Source organism: Nanorana parkeri, unplaced genomic scaffold (genome assembly GCF_000935625.1).
Source record: "Nanorana parkeri isolate BGI_ZX_2015 unplaced genomic scaffold, ASM93562v1 scaffold339, whole genome shotgun sequence".
In the NCBI taxonomy this organism is placed as follows: Eukaryota; Metazoa; Chordata; class Amphibia; order Anura; family Dicroglossidae; genus Nanorana; species Nanorana parkeri.
This window is the reverse complement of record NW_017306607.1, coordinates 1336731-1349169: the sequence shown is the minus strand read 5'-3', so window position 1 is coordinate 1349169 and position 12439 is coordinate 1336731. Positions and strand designations below refer to the sequence as shown.

General features: G+C 48.7%; 1 protein-coding gene across 1 annotated transcript; it reads right to left on the bottom strand.

The window, feature by feature from the left end:
* Positions 1–5278: 5278 nt before the first annotated feature.
* On the bottom strand, positions 5279–11350 carry CDKN3 (cyclin dependent kinase inhibitor 3). Its single transcript, XM_018558430.1, has 8 exons — positions 11254–11350; positions 10852–10907; positions 10051–10095; positions 8155–8377; positions 7558–7596; positions 7354–7388; positions 6129–6232; positions 5279–5388 (listed from the first exon to the last, which is right to left on the bottom strand). The coding sequence occupies exons 1-8, from the start codon at positions 11325–11327 to the stop codon at positions 5302–5304; spliced, it is 663 nt and encodes a 220-aa protein (XP_018413932.1). The 5' UTR covers positions 11328–11350; the 3' UTR covers positions 5279–5301.
* Positions 11351–12439: the final 1089 nt, after the last annotated feature.

Here is a 12439-nt window from a genome sequence, read left to right as displayed (position 1 = left end):
ACAGTTACAAGTATGACAGGCAGAGGCATGTTGGGATTTGTAGGTAAAGCACAGCTGGGGGGCCGGAGTTGCCCATTTCTGGTGTAGCCAGTGAATTTCTAATTGTCTTTATTATTGCTATGTTTGCCTTTTGTAATCTCGGCTTGAAGGACACGGGAGATCTAAAAGAACTGAACTGCACGTCCCTACAAATTCCTGGGGCAGAAATCTAGCATTCCCTTCATCTACAGTATGTACATATATTACTTTGCAGTGAAAGCGATTTCATAACGAGCTGGCTCTATAGATACCCGTAGTTTGTTTACAGGCAGTGCTTACTGATGATGTACCTGTGTCTAGTCCAGTCTTCAAGGAGGAATCCCCCAGGTTGGGTGCTGACAATGACCAGCTTAAAGTGTATCCAAAGCATTTTTGCTTGTTTTGGATAGCGTGTGGAAGGATTAGACCTCCTGTCAGTCTCACTCCCATTGGGGGTTCCATTGGAGACATTGCTTCACTTCCTGTCTGGTAAGAAGGTTGTTCTCAGGACAAAGTGAGCGGAAATCTCTCTTAACTGCAACACAGACACTTTCATGGGATGGTGCTCAGGTCTAGCAGCCAATCACTAGGCCCAAGCACTGTGACAACACTCCCCCCTAAAGCAGTGGTTCTAAACCTGTGGGTCGTGACCCAAAAGTGGGTCACAACCCACAGTTGAGGGGGTCGCCACATGTGTTGTGCTGCGCTAGGTGAGAGGCTCTTCAGCCGCCTCCTAGAGCAGCAGTGTCAGTTGTCTGGCCTTGCCACTAGATGGCGCTGCAGCGGCCAGGGAGGATCAAAGAGAGGAGAGTGGGCGGGCCTCACATCATGGTACGCCTTGTGTCAGGAGTGAGGGAAGGTGCTCTTTTGTAGAAGAATGGTCCACTGTAGCTGTGTGTGTAAATACAGCACACTACATGGCACTGGCCACCAGGGAGCCCGCAATCACCACCCGAGAGCCCGCACAGCCCACCAGAGATCCCGTGCAAATATTAGTATTGGTACATCCCTACATTTTACTGTTGGGGGGTCACCACAACTTGGCAAATGTTACCAAGGGGTCCCTGCCCTAGAAAGGTTGATGACCACTGCCCTAGAGCCTGACACAGGATTTTGGTAAGGAACAGCAGGGCCGTTCTGCTCTTTGCGTATCAGCGGGCCGGTGGTGCCCTTTACACAGCTACTGTAACTTGACTCTAAATGGACAACGCCAATTGAAATTAGATTGAGACCAAGACCATTCATTTCAACAATCTTCCCACAAGATTCATAGGGGAGAATTTTATCAAAATTGGAGCAGACAAAATCTGGGAGCAGTTCCCCATGGCAACCAATCAGCTTCTCTCTTCAGTGTGTTCGGTTAAGCTTTGAAGATGAAAGAGAGAAGCTGATTGGTTGCCTTGCACAGCCGCTCCAGATTTCGATAAATTCCCCTCTATGGGTATTCACCTTATTTTATTCATGTTATTTACTTGTAAAAACCTTCCTTTTGTAGACATCCAAAAGCCCCGAGACCTGTGCTGGGTGCCGCCATCTTTTAATGTGATGTCACCAGACTCGGAGCTGTCACTGATTCCCATTTGCTCCTCCCCCTGCACTATTCTATTTTGCCATGCTGCCTGTGTTAGGGTGACGTCCTCATGTTCTCTTCCCCTATGGTTATGTTCTGTGGCTTTCGTGAAGCACTCTACCTGTATCATTTGATTTCATTCGGATCCCTAGATTTGGCTCTAGATGCACGGCTCACAATCTCTCCCATTGTAAACAGCCAATTGCCTAAGTGTTCCGATATATGCAATATTCTATACCAATAAAAGGCGGAAAACACCAGATAAATATTGCTCAGCAACTTGGTCTGTAACATGTATTGATACGTTATTCTATGTATGAATTGGTAATATTGGGGGGGCGGGGTCAGTATTATATGGCGTGTGGAAGAGTGAGAAACCTCTCACCAATGTCTCCATTGTAAAGATTTTCCTTGTTAACATCTTGGTGACACCTGTCAGCAGGCAAGGAAGTGAGGGAAAATCTCCCCCATGGGGACACTGCAGTAATCTGACAGGTGATCAACTTTCTTGATAAAAGGGTGTCTAACGTGCTGTCCCCTGCCATCACCATAGGGGCACATGTAAGAGTCAGTAAATGGAGGTGGTCGGAGACGGCAGACGTGCTATAGGCGTTGGAGACTGGGGGTGTTTTTTAGGGGACCGTCATAGACTAGAGAGACAACATACCTGCCCCACCACCATTCCTCACTTCCTACAAGGACTGTCTGGTCTCCGGAACACTTGAACGAAGCTCATGTTGGGAATCAGGGAAATCTTTTTCTCAATTTTTTTTTATTTTGAAGCAGGAATGCTTTATCTCTCTCCTGCAACCAATTTCATCACATGGAGTAGAATGATGAAGGGAGACTCTGTTTCTATGGGCAACGTTCTCCTCCCATCAATAATGTGGTCCAGGATTTGTGTTCTTTATCTTCGGAGGCAGATCTGTGCAAAGTCGCAGAACCTTCATTTGTTAGTCAAACTTTAAAGCAGCAGAAGCTTTGCATTCTCTTCTCCAGTTATCAATTGATCAGGAAGTGACTAAAGCAATGTAAATGGGTCCCTTCCATCTGTCTACCTGGATATCGGTAGATGTAATTGTTGTTTTTAGCAGAAAAGACTGCATGCCTATTTTGGTAATGCAGCCCCCCCCCCGAAATGTTTTACTATTGTAAATTATCTGCAGTGCAAACGATCTGTCTGTAAGATGCCAAGAATAGAGCTGGGTTCAGGTATGATGCAACTCCTGCGCAACAGTTGCATCATCAGTGGCTACCCAACAGCTAAAGAAGAGCAACAAGAGCCCAGGAGAAGGTAGCAATGAGGAACAGCATTCATCTGTCAGCACTGGAGGGGGCGGGGCAAACAGACGGGTGAGTCTGCCACAATGATGTGTATCCTAGAGGCATAGATGTGGCCTACTAGGGATGCACCGATACTAGGATCTGTGCCGATGCCGAGCATTTGGGTACTCTTACTCGCCCAAAAGCTCCGATGCCTAGCCCGATACTTCTGATATCAGGAAGCCAGGCAACGAGTCATTATATAGTGAAGCAAGTAAGTTGCGCTCGGTCTAATGTGTCTAACGAGTCATTAGCCTATCGATTCTAGATCTTTCCTTGACCCAGTGATGTCACATCCTTCCCAGCAGGTGAACAATGGAATCCATACCAAAGGCGGCGTTCTGTTATATGCCACGAAAGAAACTTGCAGCGTAAGAACATTGGACTTATAGATGCTTTATTATGTACATTACATACAGAGGCTGGAATTCATATAAAGTGCTGATTTCACATTACATATATACAGCTCGGAAAGACAGAGGAATATCATGTGACACGCATGACCCATGACATAAAGTACACGCAAAGCCTCTTTTACAGACATTGTTGTGGTTTTCCTTTCACACATTTCGCAGTTTCCATACAACAGAAGTTGTCATTAATGGACTTGTTTTTTTTCTGAAAATGCTGGTTGCCTGGCGGATGCTTTCTGTGTCGCTGACCCAGGGCTGTCCCTACACTATTTGCCGCCTGGGGCAGGGGAATGGCAGTGTTACGAGTGTATGGTCGTTTTGGGGTGCAATCACTGAATTGTAAACCGTGCCGTCAGCAGCTTTCTCCGGCGTGCTGCCCGGCTCACCGACGTCACTGGTTGACAAGAGCTCAGCCGGACGCCAGCCAGAGTGTCCCGCTCGGCTCCTGGCAACCAGTGACATCAGCGAGCTGAACAGGAGGGTCACAGTTTGCTAAGAGCTGGGACTCCATGGCTGCCCCACAATGAGACGCCGCCTGAGGCGGCCAGCTTATTATAGGGACGGCCCTGCGCTAACCTGTAACATACTAACTGGGAGCCTGTTGCATGCTGGTTCTGGGTCAGTGTCTCTCAGCATTAAATCTGCTGGATCATCATGACGGTCAGCAATTTCACAAGCAGAGCCAGTGCAACCTATTTTGGTAGGGATTCCCTCTGAAGGTAAACGAGCTGAAAGGCACACGGCTGAAAACACAAAGCCAAATATAAAAGAAATCTAGATTTGTATTTCTGCCAGACACCACAAGCAGGTTGGTGACCTCAGGTTTTGTGCGCTGCAGATAAAGCTAAAGTTTAATTCGATTATATTTTGCCTTGCCTGGTTCTTCCCTCCCCCGTTCATTAACATGATGATCAATTTTTTAAAATAAAACCTTCCCATTTTTATTACATTCCTTATTTTAAACCCAGTGACGTCATTGCTGGGCCTCTGTGCTGCTCTATGCAATGCAGGCAGCTTATGGCTGGTGGGAGGGGCCGGCAGTACTCCTCTCAAGAGCCCTCAGTCCTGATGCAAGCAGCGGGCTGGCTCTTGGGAGGAGTTATGCAAATATAATGCCTTGATGGATGTATAACAGTTTGGAGTAGTGGACGTTCTGCATGCAGATCCCCCTAGGTAACGTCCACATGTGATGCTGAGCTTCCATGATCGAAAGAGCTAAAAATCCAATGAATGAAAGGGGCGGGGCCAGGGACAGTCCGTGACGAAGGAAAGGTCATGTGGCTGGGCTCTCCTCCCAGCTTCTTTAAAAAAGCGGTACGGTCTGGGTCTTGGCATTCAGAAAATATATAATGTTGGGGGGTTTTACGTCATTTTCAGGCCTAAAATGTGGAATATAACATGGGTGCAAAAATGGAAAAAAGGGCCTCAGTCATGAAGGGGTTAAAGGACATACCCGAAATCAGGGGTGGGAAACTCCGGCCCTCCAGCTGTGGTGAAACTACCCATGAGGCATTGCAAGACTGCTGGGATTTGTAGTTGAAGCACAGCTGGAGGGCCGGAGTTGCTCACCTCTGCTCTAAATGAAACCCGTATGAGCCACCAAACCATGCAGCATGGACTATCTAGTAATTGGATGAACTTTAAAAGGTAATACTAAAGTCCCTATCACACCCCCTGAGCAAACAGGCAGACCTCCCGTGTCCTGTCCGATCAGGGGAGAGGTGCCATGTACTGCCGGAGATCACACGTGCCGCTCCATAATGTGAACGCTTGGTCACACCGATTCACTAAGCAGAGCTGCACTAAATACTCACGTTTAGCTGCAGATTAGCCGAGCGACAGAAATAAGACAACAGAAAATGTTTTGATATTAAAGCAGCAGTGTGCGCCTTCCTCCCGTTTCCAGATCACAAGACGGCGCCTTCATTGAACGGTCCCGCGGTCCGAATGTGAAGGCAGCTCAGCATGTCCTCCAAGTTATCTTGACAACGCTCGATCGCTCTCCTCCGAGTGCCGAGGAGGGCTGGACATGTTTTCACGGAACTCATTGACAAAATTGTATTGCTGGCAGAAAATGGGTTAAACGTGATCAATAACTGGGAACATTAAGGCCTCATTCGCACTAGAAAGGGCCGGCACGTACAGCTCCGTGCTGTGTGCGCGGCCGTATCGGGCAGCTCCCGGGAAGGACTGAGGGACAGGTGCTGCGTACTAATCACACGCAGCACCTGTCCTTCCCGGGAGCTGCCCGATGCGGCCGTGCACACAGCGCGGAGCTGTACTTGCCGGCCGTTTCTATTTTGAATGAGGCCTTAGTGTTACAACACACCATGCAAATGACAGCCAACACCTCAATGAAAAAGACTGTCTGGAGTACCTGGTATATGAAACATCCAACAAATCCCAAAACATTTTTGGGATTTGTTAAACATTTCATTTTGAGGAAACAAGGGAGAAATAATTTGATTTAAACCGTTGCCGTCTCTAGGAGGAGACGACCAATAGCGTGCAACCCTAGCGTTGCAAAGGCTGGGTGGTGCCAAGCAGGGCCATACAGTGAAGATTACTGGAACGGGAAGGAATGCATTTTACCCCGCGGGCTGCACTGAGGGGGGAGGGGGGGTAGGAGGATTAATTACTAAAAAGACGCAGTTGCCCTTTAAAACCCTCCAAATCTCTTCAGTCTGCATTGTCCACACAGGTCTCTGTTATGACTTCCTGCCATGAAGACTCCGGGACCAGGCCGCTGATAGAGTATAAGTGTGGGTCTGAGATGGGTTGTGAACTGAACACAGTCATCTTACCTTAATGGTCTGTATAGCACCTGGACCCCTGACAGCTTGAACAAGATCAATGGCTTCCTGAGGCGTGATAGAGTCGCTCATGCGCATTAGTAGACACGCTGCAACTGCAATAAAAGGGAAATCAGCTCATCACTTCAATCATCGGAGAAAACTAAAGAAGATACATTATAGCGCCAAAAGTTTCTGGACCCCTGACCAGCACACTACAGTATAGGAGCTTGTTGACCACCCCATTCCAAAACCATGGGCTCCAATTAGGGATGCGCAGACACTGATACTAGTATCGGTATCGTTGCAGATACTGAGTATTGGGGCGAGTACCTGTACTCGCCCAAATGCTCCGATACCTTCCTCGATACTGGATCTTCCGGTCAGAGGGAAATTTCCTCTGACCGGCAGTGCCGCTAGGGAACATGGAGCCGGCTTCCCGGCCAATCAGGAAGCCGAGTGGCGGATAATGACTCACCGCCCGGCTTCCTGATTGGCCGGCTCCATGATGTTTGGCTGGCTCCATGCTGATTGGCCAGGAAGTGTCAGGGAATGACCTGCCTCTTGATTGGCTGGGAAGCCAGCTACCCGGCCAATCAGCATGGAGCCGGCCAAACAGCCAGCTTCATGCTGACTGGCTGGGAAGCCAGCTTCCTGGCCAATCAGCATGGAGCCGGGCGGCTGTAATGATCTGCCTCTCAGCTTCCCGATTGGCCAAGGAGGCCAGCTTGATGCTGATTGGCTTGGAAGCTGGCTTCCCGGCCAATCAGCATGGAGCCAGCCAAACAGCATGGCGCCTGCTTTCCTGGCATTTAAAAAGCCAAGCGGCAGGTAATGACATCGCTCCTGATTTCCCGGGAAGCCGGCTCCATGCCAGGGGAAGTGCTGGTATCGGCGAGTACCAAAAGATAAATATTGGTACTCGATACCAAAAAACTGGTATCGTGCATCCCTAGCTCTAATATGTAGTTGGCCTCTTTGATTGCTATAACAGCCTCCATTCTTCTAAGATTCCACAAGATTTTGGAGCGTGTCTGGGGGAATTTGAGCCCATTCAGCCAAAACAGCATTTGTGAGGTCAGGTACTGGTGTTGGACGGGAAGATCTGGATCATAATCAGCGTTCCAATTCCTCCAACAGCCTGCAAATACAGCCTGCTCCGCCCACTCCTCCAGACTAACACCTGGCCATCAAGGACATTTGATATTTGCATAACTCCTCCCAAGAGCCAGCCCACTGTTTGCATCAGTACTGAGGGGGTCTTGAGGAGTACTAAAGTAGGGTGCAGTGATGTTATTATGAAGCTATGTACAGCACCCAGCCGGCCCCTCCACAGAGACCCAGTGATGTCACCACCGGGTATAAAATAATGTAATGAAAATGGAAATGTTTTATTTAACCACTTCAAGACCAGGTGTTTAGACCCCCTTCCTGGCCAGGCCATTTTTCAGTATTCAGCGCTTCCAATCCACCATAACAACTGGAAAACAAAGAAAGACATAAACCATTACATAATAAAGTATGCACCTATGACATATCTAGCTCTTGTGGAAAGGTTTCATGTCTATGGTCTATGTGAGCTGTAGTAGGATGCTGAGGAGGGGTTCTATTCGTACAGAACGAATGTTCAGAAAGATTTGTAGGGCAAATGACTCTGCAATTTGGTTATAAATAAAACCCCTTAGTGTTCTGCATTTGAAAGATGGTATACAATTTGGCAAATCCTCCCCGTTTTATATCTTGCATTTCTGCCTAGCAACAGCTGAGATAAAAGGATAAGCCACGTAGAGTCTACAGTATTCGGCAGACTGCTAGGCTTGCACTGACAGGGGGGGGGGGAAATGAGTGAAGCACAATCACTGTGCAGCACTACTAAGCCGGAAGCACAGTCTACATATGTAATCAGCAAGTGAAGGTGAAAGCGGTGTGGTGGGTTTACATTCATTATAGCAGAAAGTACTGCAAGATTAATAAACTGGGCTGAGGGTCTAGAACATGGCCCGAAGACAGACATCATCTATACGTGCTGGGGACATACTGTATTAAAGCCTTCCTGTTGTTGTCCATGCAGGCCCGGAGGTCGTCCAGTATTCGGCGCAATGCGTCACACTGTGGCACGTCCCCGTCGAGGAATGGATGGTGATGGACCACAAAATCCTGCTTGCTGTATTCCTGTAATAACGTGGGCACTCGATATTTCCTGAGCTCCGCCAATGTGCAAAACACAAACACGTCCTGGATCCCCATTGCTCTCATCTCCTCTGCAAAGACAAAACCAACGCAGGAAAGATGAACACGGAACGTATCAGCAGACATTTCATTCAGGGATTAGAACCTCTGTCAGGGTTTTATTCACCCCGAGGGCCTGTTCACACAACGTCCGTTTTCTGTGCTGACCTGATCCGAACGCTCCTGCACTAAAAATGCCTCCCAATGTGTCTCTATGTGTGTTATGGGCTACAGTTCTCAGGTGCGCAGTCCGTTCAGGTTACGACAGAAAAATACTACATGTCACATTTTGTCCGGTCAGGAAACGCAGAACGCACTGCAGCTAACATACTGACAGCCCCACTACAGCAAAAAAAATAAAAAAACATTTTTTTTTTAGGCTGGGTTCACACCTAGGCGTATCGAATATGCGCGATTCCGAGGACTACCTGGCTGTATCCCAATGGAAACACGTGACAAAAACGCCCCAAAAGAAGCTCCTGGACTTTGGGTGTAGGGCGTTTTGTAGCGCGTTCCTACGTCCTGTAATACGCCCAGGTGTGAACCATACCCATAGGAAATAATGGGATTTCGGTGTTTGAGCGTTTTGCAGAGTGTAGAAACGCGCTACAACACGCCCAGGTGTGAACCGGGCCTAATTGGAACGCATCAAAAACGCGGCAAAACACATAGCACCGCGTCTGCAGATCCGCACCTGAAACTCATGTGAACAGGCCCTTAGTGGTGACTGGAACACTGATGAGCTCATCTCTCTGTGCTTTACCCTCCTGTTAGCATGTTCAATGTTAGACTGACAGCACCATGCAATGCAGTGACGTAGGGATCGGAGGATGGAGCGAAAGCGCACAATGTGGAACAAAAGCATGCAACGCCTTTGGAACTGGAAGTGCACTGTTACGGAGGGGAGGTAGGATAGAAGACTGAAGGGAAGGACGGAGGTCAGGTAGAAGACTGAAGGGAAGGACGGAGGTCAGGTAGAGGACTGAAGGGAAGGACGGAGGTCACATATAAGACTGAAGGGGAGGACGGAGGTCACATATAAGACTGAAGGGAAGGACGGAGGTCAGATAGAAGACTGAAGGGGAGGCCGGAGGTCAGATAGAAGACTGAAGGGAAGGACGGAGGTCAGATAGAAGACTGAAGGGAAGGACGGAGGTCAGATAGAAGACTGAAGGGAAGGACGGAGGTCAGATAGAAGACTGAAGGGAAGGACGGAGGTCAGATAGAAGACTGAAGGGAAGGACGGAGGTCAGATATAAGAATGGAGGGGAGGACGGAGGTCAGATAGAAGACTGAAGGGGAGGACGGAGGTCAGATAGAAGACTGAAGGGGAGGACGGAGGTCAGATAGAAGACTGAAGGGGAAGGACGGAGGTCAGATTGAAGACTGAAGGGGAGGACGGAGGTCAGATAGAAGACTGAAGGGAAGGACGGAGGTCAGATAGAAGTGCTGCGTGTAATTGGGCGCAATCACCTGTACATCCCTATGGGAGGATGCGGCTACACATCAGTGAGGCTCCAGGTGTCTGTGAGGGTCCCAGTACTGTGTGTAACCGCGTCCTCCCGTAGGGATGTACAGGTGATTGCGCCCAATTACACGCAGCACCTGTCTCTCCCAGAAGCAGGTCTCTGCACGCTGTGCGCATGTGCACGCCCGTGTGAATGAGCCCTTGAGCTCCCCTTCTGTCTGGAATAATTGACCTTACCTATATTCTGGAACAGGTTACGCCGGATGTTTTTAAACTTGCATCCTAAAAGCAGAAAATAAGAAAATCACTTTAATATATGCGGCTGTGACGTCACATTACTGGCGAGAAACGCGCCAACATCGAAATTACAACTATACTAAGGGGACGCCGCCCACTCGTGTTCTCAGCTTTAGAGAAGCCAAACTTTCCCAAGCAGCCAGAATCCAGCATTCTTCATACAAGAAATAAAATATAGAATCATCAAATTATATATTATTTTAAATAACTTTTTGGGACATATTTACAAAGCAATGAATGTTACATTCACTGCAGGTGTACCCTTCTATACAGTGAATGATTCATCACCGGTGAATACTTAATAAGTATCATAGTCACTGATTTATAAACATACATTATATTGCCAAAAGTATTGGGCCCCTCCAAATCATTGGATTCAGGTGTTCCAATCCCCTCCTTGGCCTTTAAGAACAGATACTACACTTGATCTTAGCCAAAAGGCCGAGAAGCGATAGTGTATATAATGTTCCCTTTGAATGCAATATGGAGGACACGTCTGCATGTGATTCCACATGGATCTGAACCCGCACATCCCTGCACTTGGACACACACTGTCCCATAGGCGCCTGCATGCAAGTACACACAACGCCTGTCCCTCCCGGGAGCGGGTCCCTGCACGGGCAGACACATTATATGGATGCGCACGCCGTGTGAATGAGCTCTTATCTGTGGAGAATTCTGCCGTTTTCAGCAATCGATGACATTCTGGTTCTGATCAAGTATAGAGAGAAAGAAACATACCTGGGAGAGGGCCGATGCCCATCACCGCGGCATAATGGGCGGGCTCCAGGCTCAGCCTGAAAAATAAAAGACATAGGCAGGTTAACATTGGACAGCTGTGCTGTGGAACGGACAGCAAGGATCAGACTACACGTGCAGAAAGGGGACTCCCGCGCCCCCTCCCCCCCCCCCATCATTTCTAGCAGAGACTAAATGTTTCCAAATGTACAGACAGTGCTGGGCTTTGTTATAGGAAAGCAATTTTTAAAATGTTGTCACCCTGGGACAGGAAGTATACTCCTTGCAGGATCACCAGGTGAAAAGTAAAAGGAGAGGAAGCCTGAAAAAATGAAACGACTGCAGCTACCAAATCTGGGGACTGGAAAGCTGCCATATGTGACATTTTAAAAGCCTTTTACCTACCAAGACACTTCAAACCCGGTGAGTTCACTCTCGGCGTGTTCCTCGTCTGAAGAGTCAAATTCATTGGGGCTCATGATGTCCACTGATCCCGTGTTATTCATTCTATAAAAGGTAAGAAAATTTACTGATCACTGCCAGGACATGGCACCAAAAGACAGGTCCTCTTTACTGACCACTACCAGGACATGGCACCAAAAGACAGGTCCTCTTTACTGGCCGCTGCCAGGACATGGCACCAAAAGACAGGTCCTCTTTACTGGCCACTGCCAGGACATGATGCTATAAGACAGGTCCTCTTTACTGGCCGCTGCCAGGACATGGCACCAAAAGACAGGTCCTCTTTACTGGCCACTGCCAGGACATGGCACCAAAAGACAGGTCCTCTTTATTGGCAGCTGCCAGCATTTTCTTGCCGCCCCAGCACTACAAGTCTCAGCACAGCCATACGTTCCCTACTTACCGAGCCCGAAGTTCCTGCAAGCAGCTGTCCGCTCTGTCACGTGATCTAACGAACGGTGGCTAAAGACACTTCCGCCCAAAACGCCGCCATCTTTAATGCGGGCACCTTCTTCCTCTACGCCTCGCCGAACTCCAGGACATGGCACCAAAAGACAGGTCCTCTTTACTGGCCGCTGCCAGGACATGGCACCAAAAGACAGGTCCTCTTTACTGGCCGCTGCCAGGACATGGCACCAAAAGACAGGTCCTCTTTACTGGCCGCTGCCAGGACATGGCACCAAAAGACAGGTCCTCTTTACTGGCCACTGCCAGGACATGATGCTATAAGACAGGTCCTCTTTATTGGCAGCTGCCAGCATTTTCTTGCCGCCCCAGCACTACAAGTCTCAGCACAGCCATACGTTCCCTACTTACCGAGCCCGAAGTTCCTGCAAGCAGCTGTCCGCTCTGTCACGTGATCTAACGAACGGTGGCTAAAGACACTTCCGCCCAAAACGCCGCCATCTTTAATGCGGGCACCTTCTTCCTCTACGCCTCGCCGAACACCGGTGTCATGTGTTACATCGGATTTCTGTTCGCCGCAGAAAAGCCTCTGACGCAAATAGCACGGCGGGCGGACGGTAACACCAGCGGTTAGGAATTTTAGGGCTGAATCCTCTGACGCCAGGACTAAAAATGGCCGACTAAGCTGCGGATTTGCGTAATCACGTAACGTCGTGACATAAAC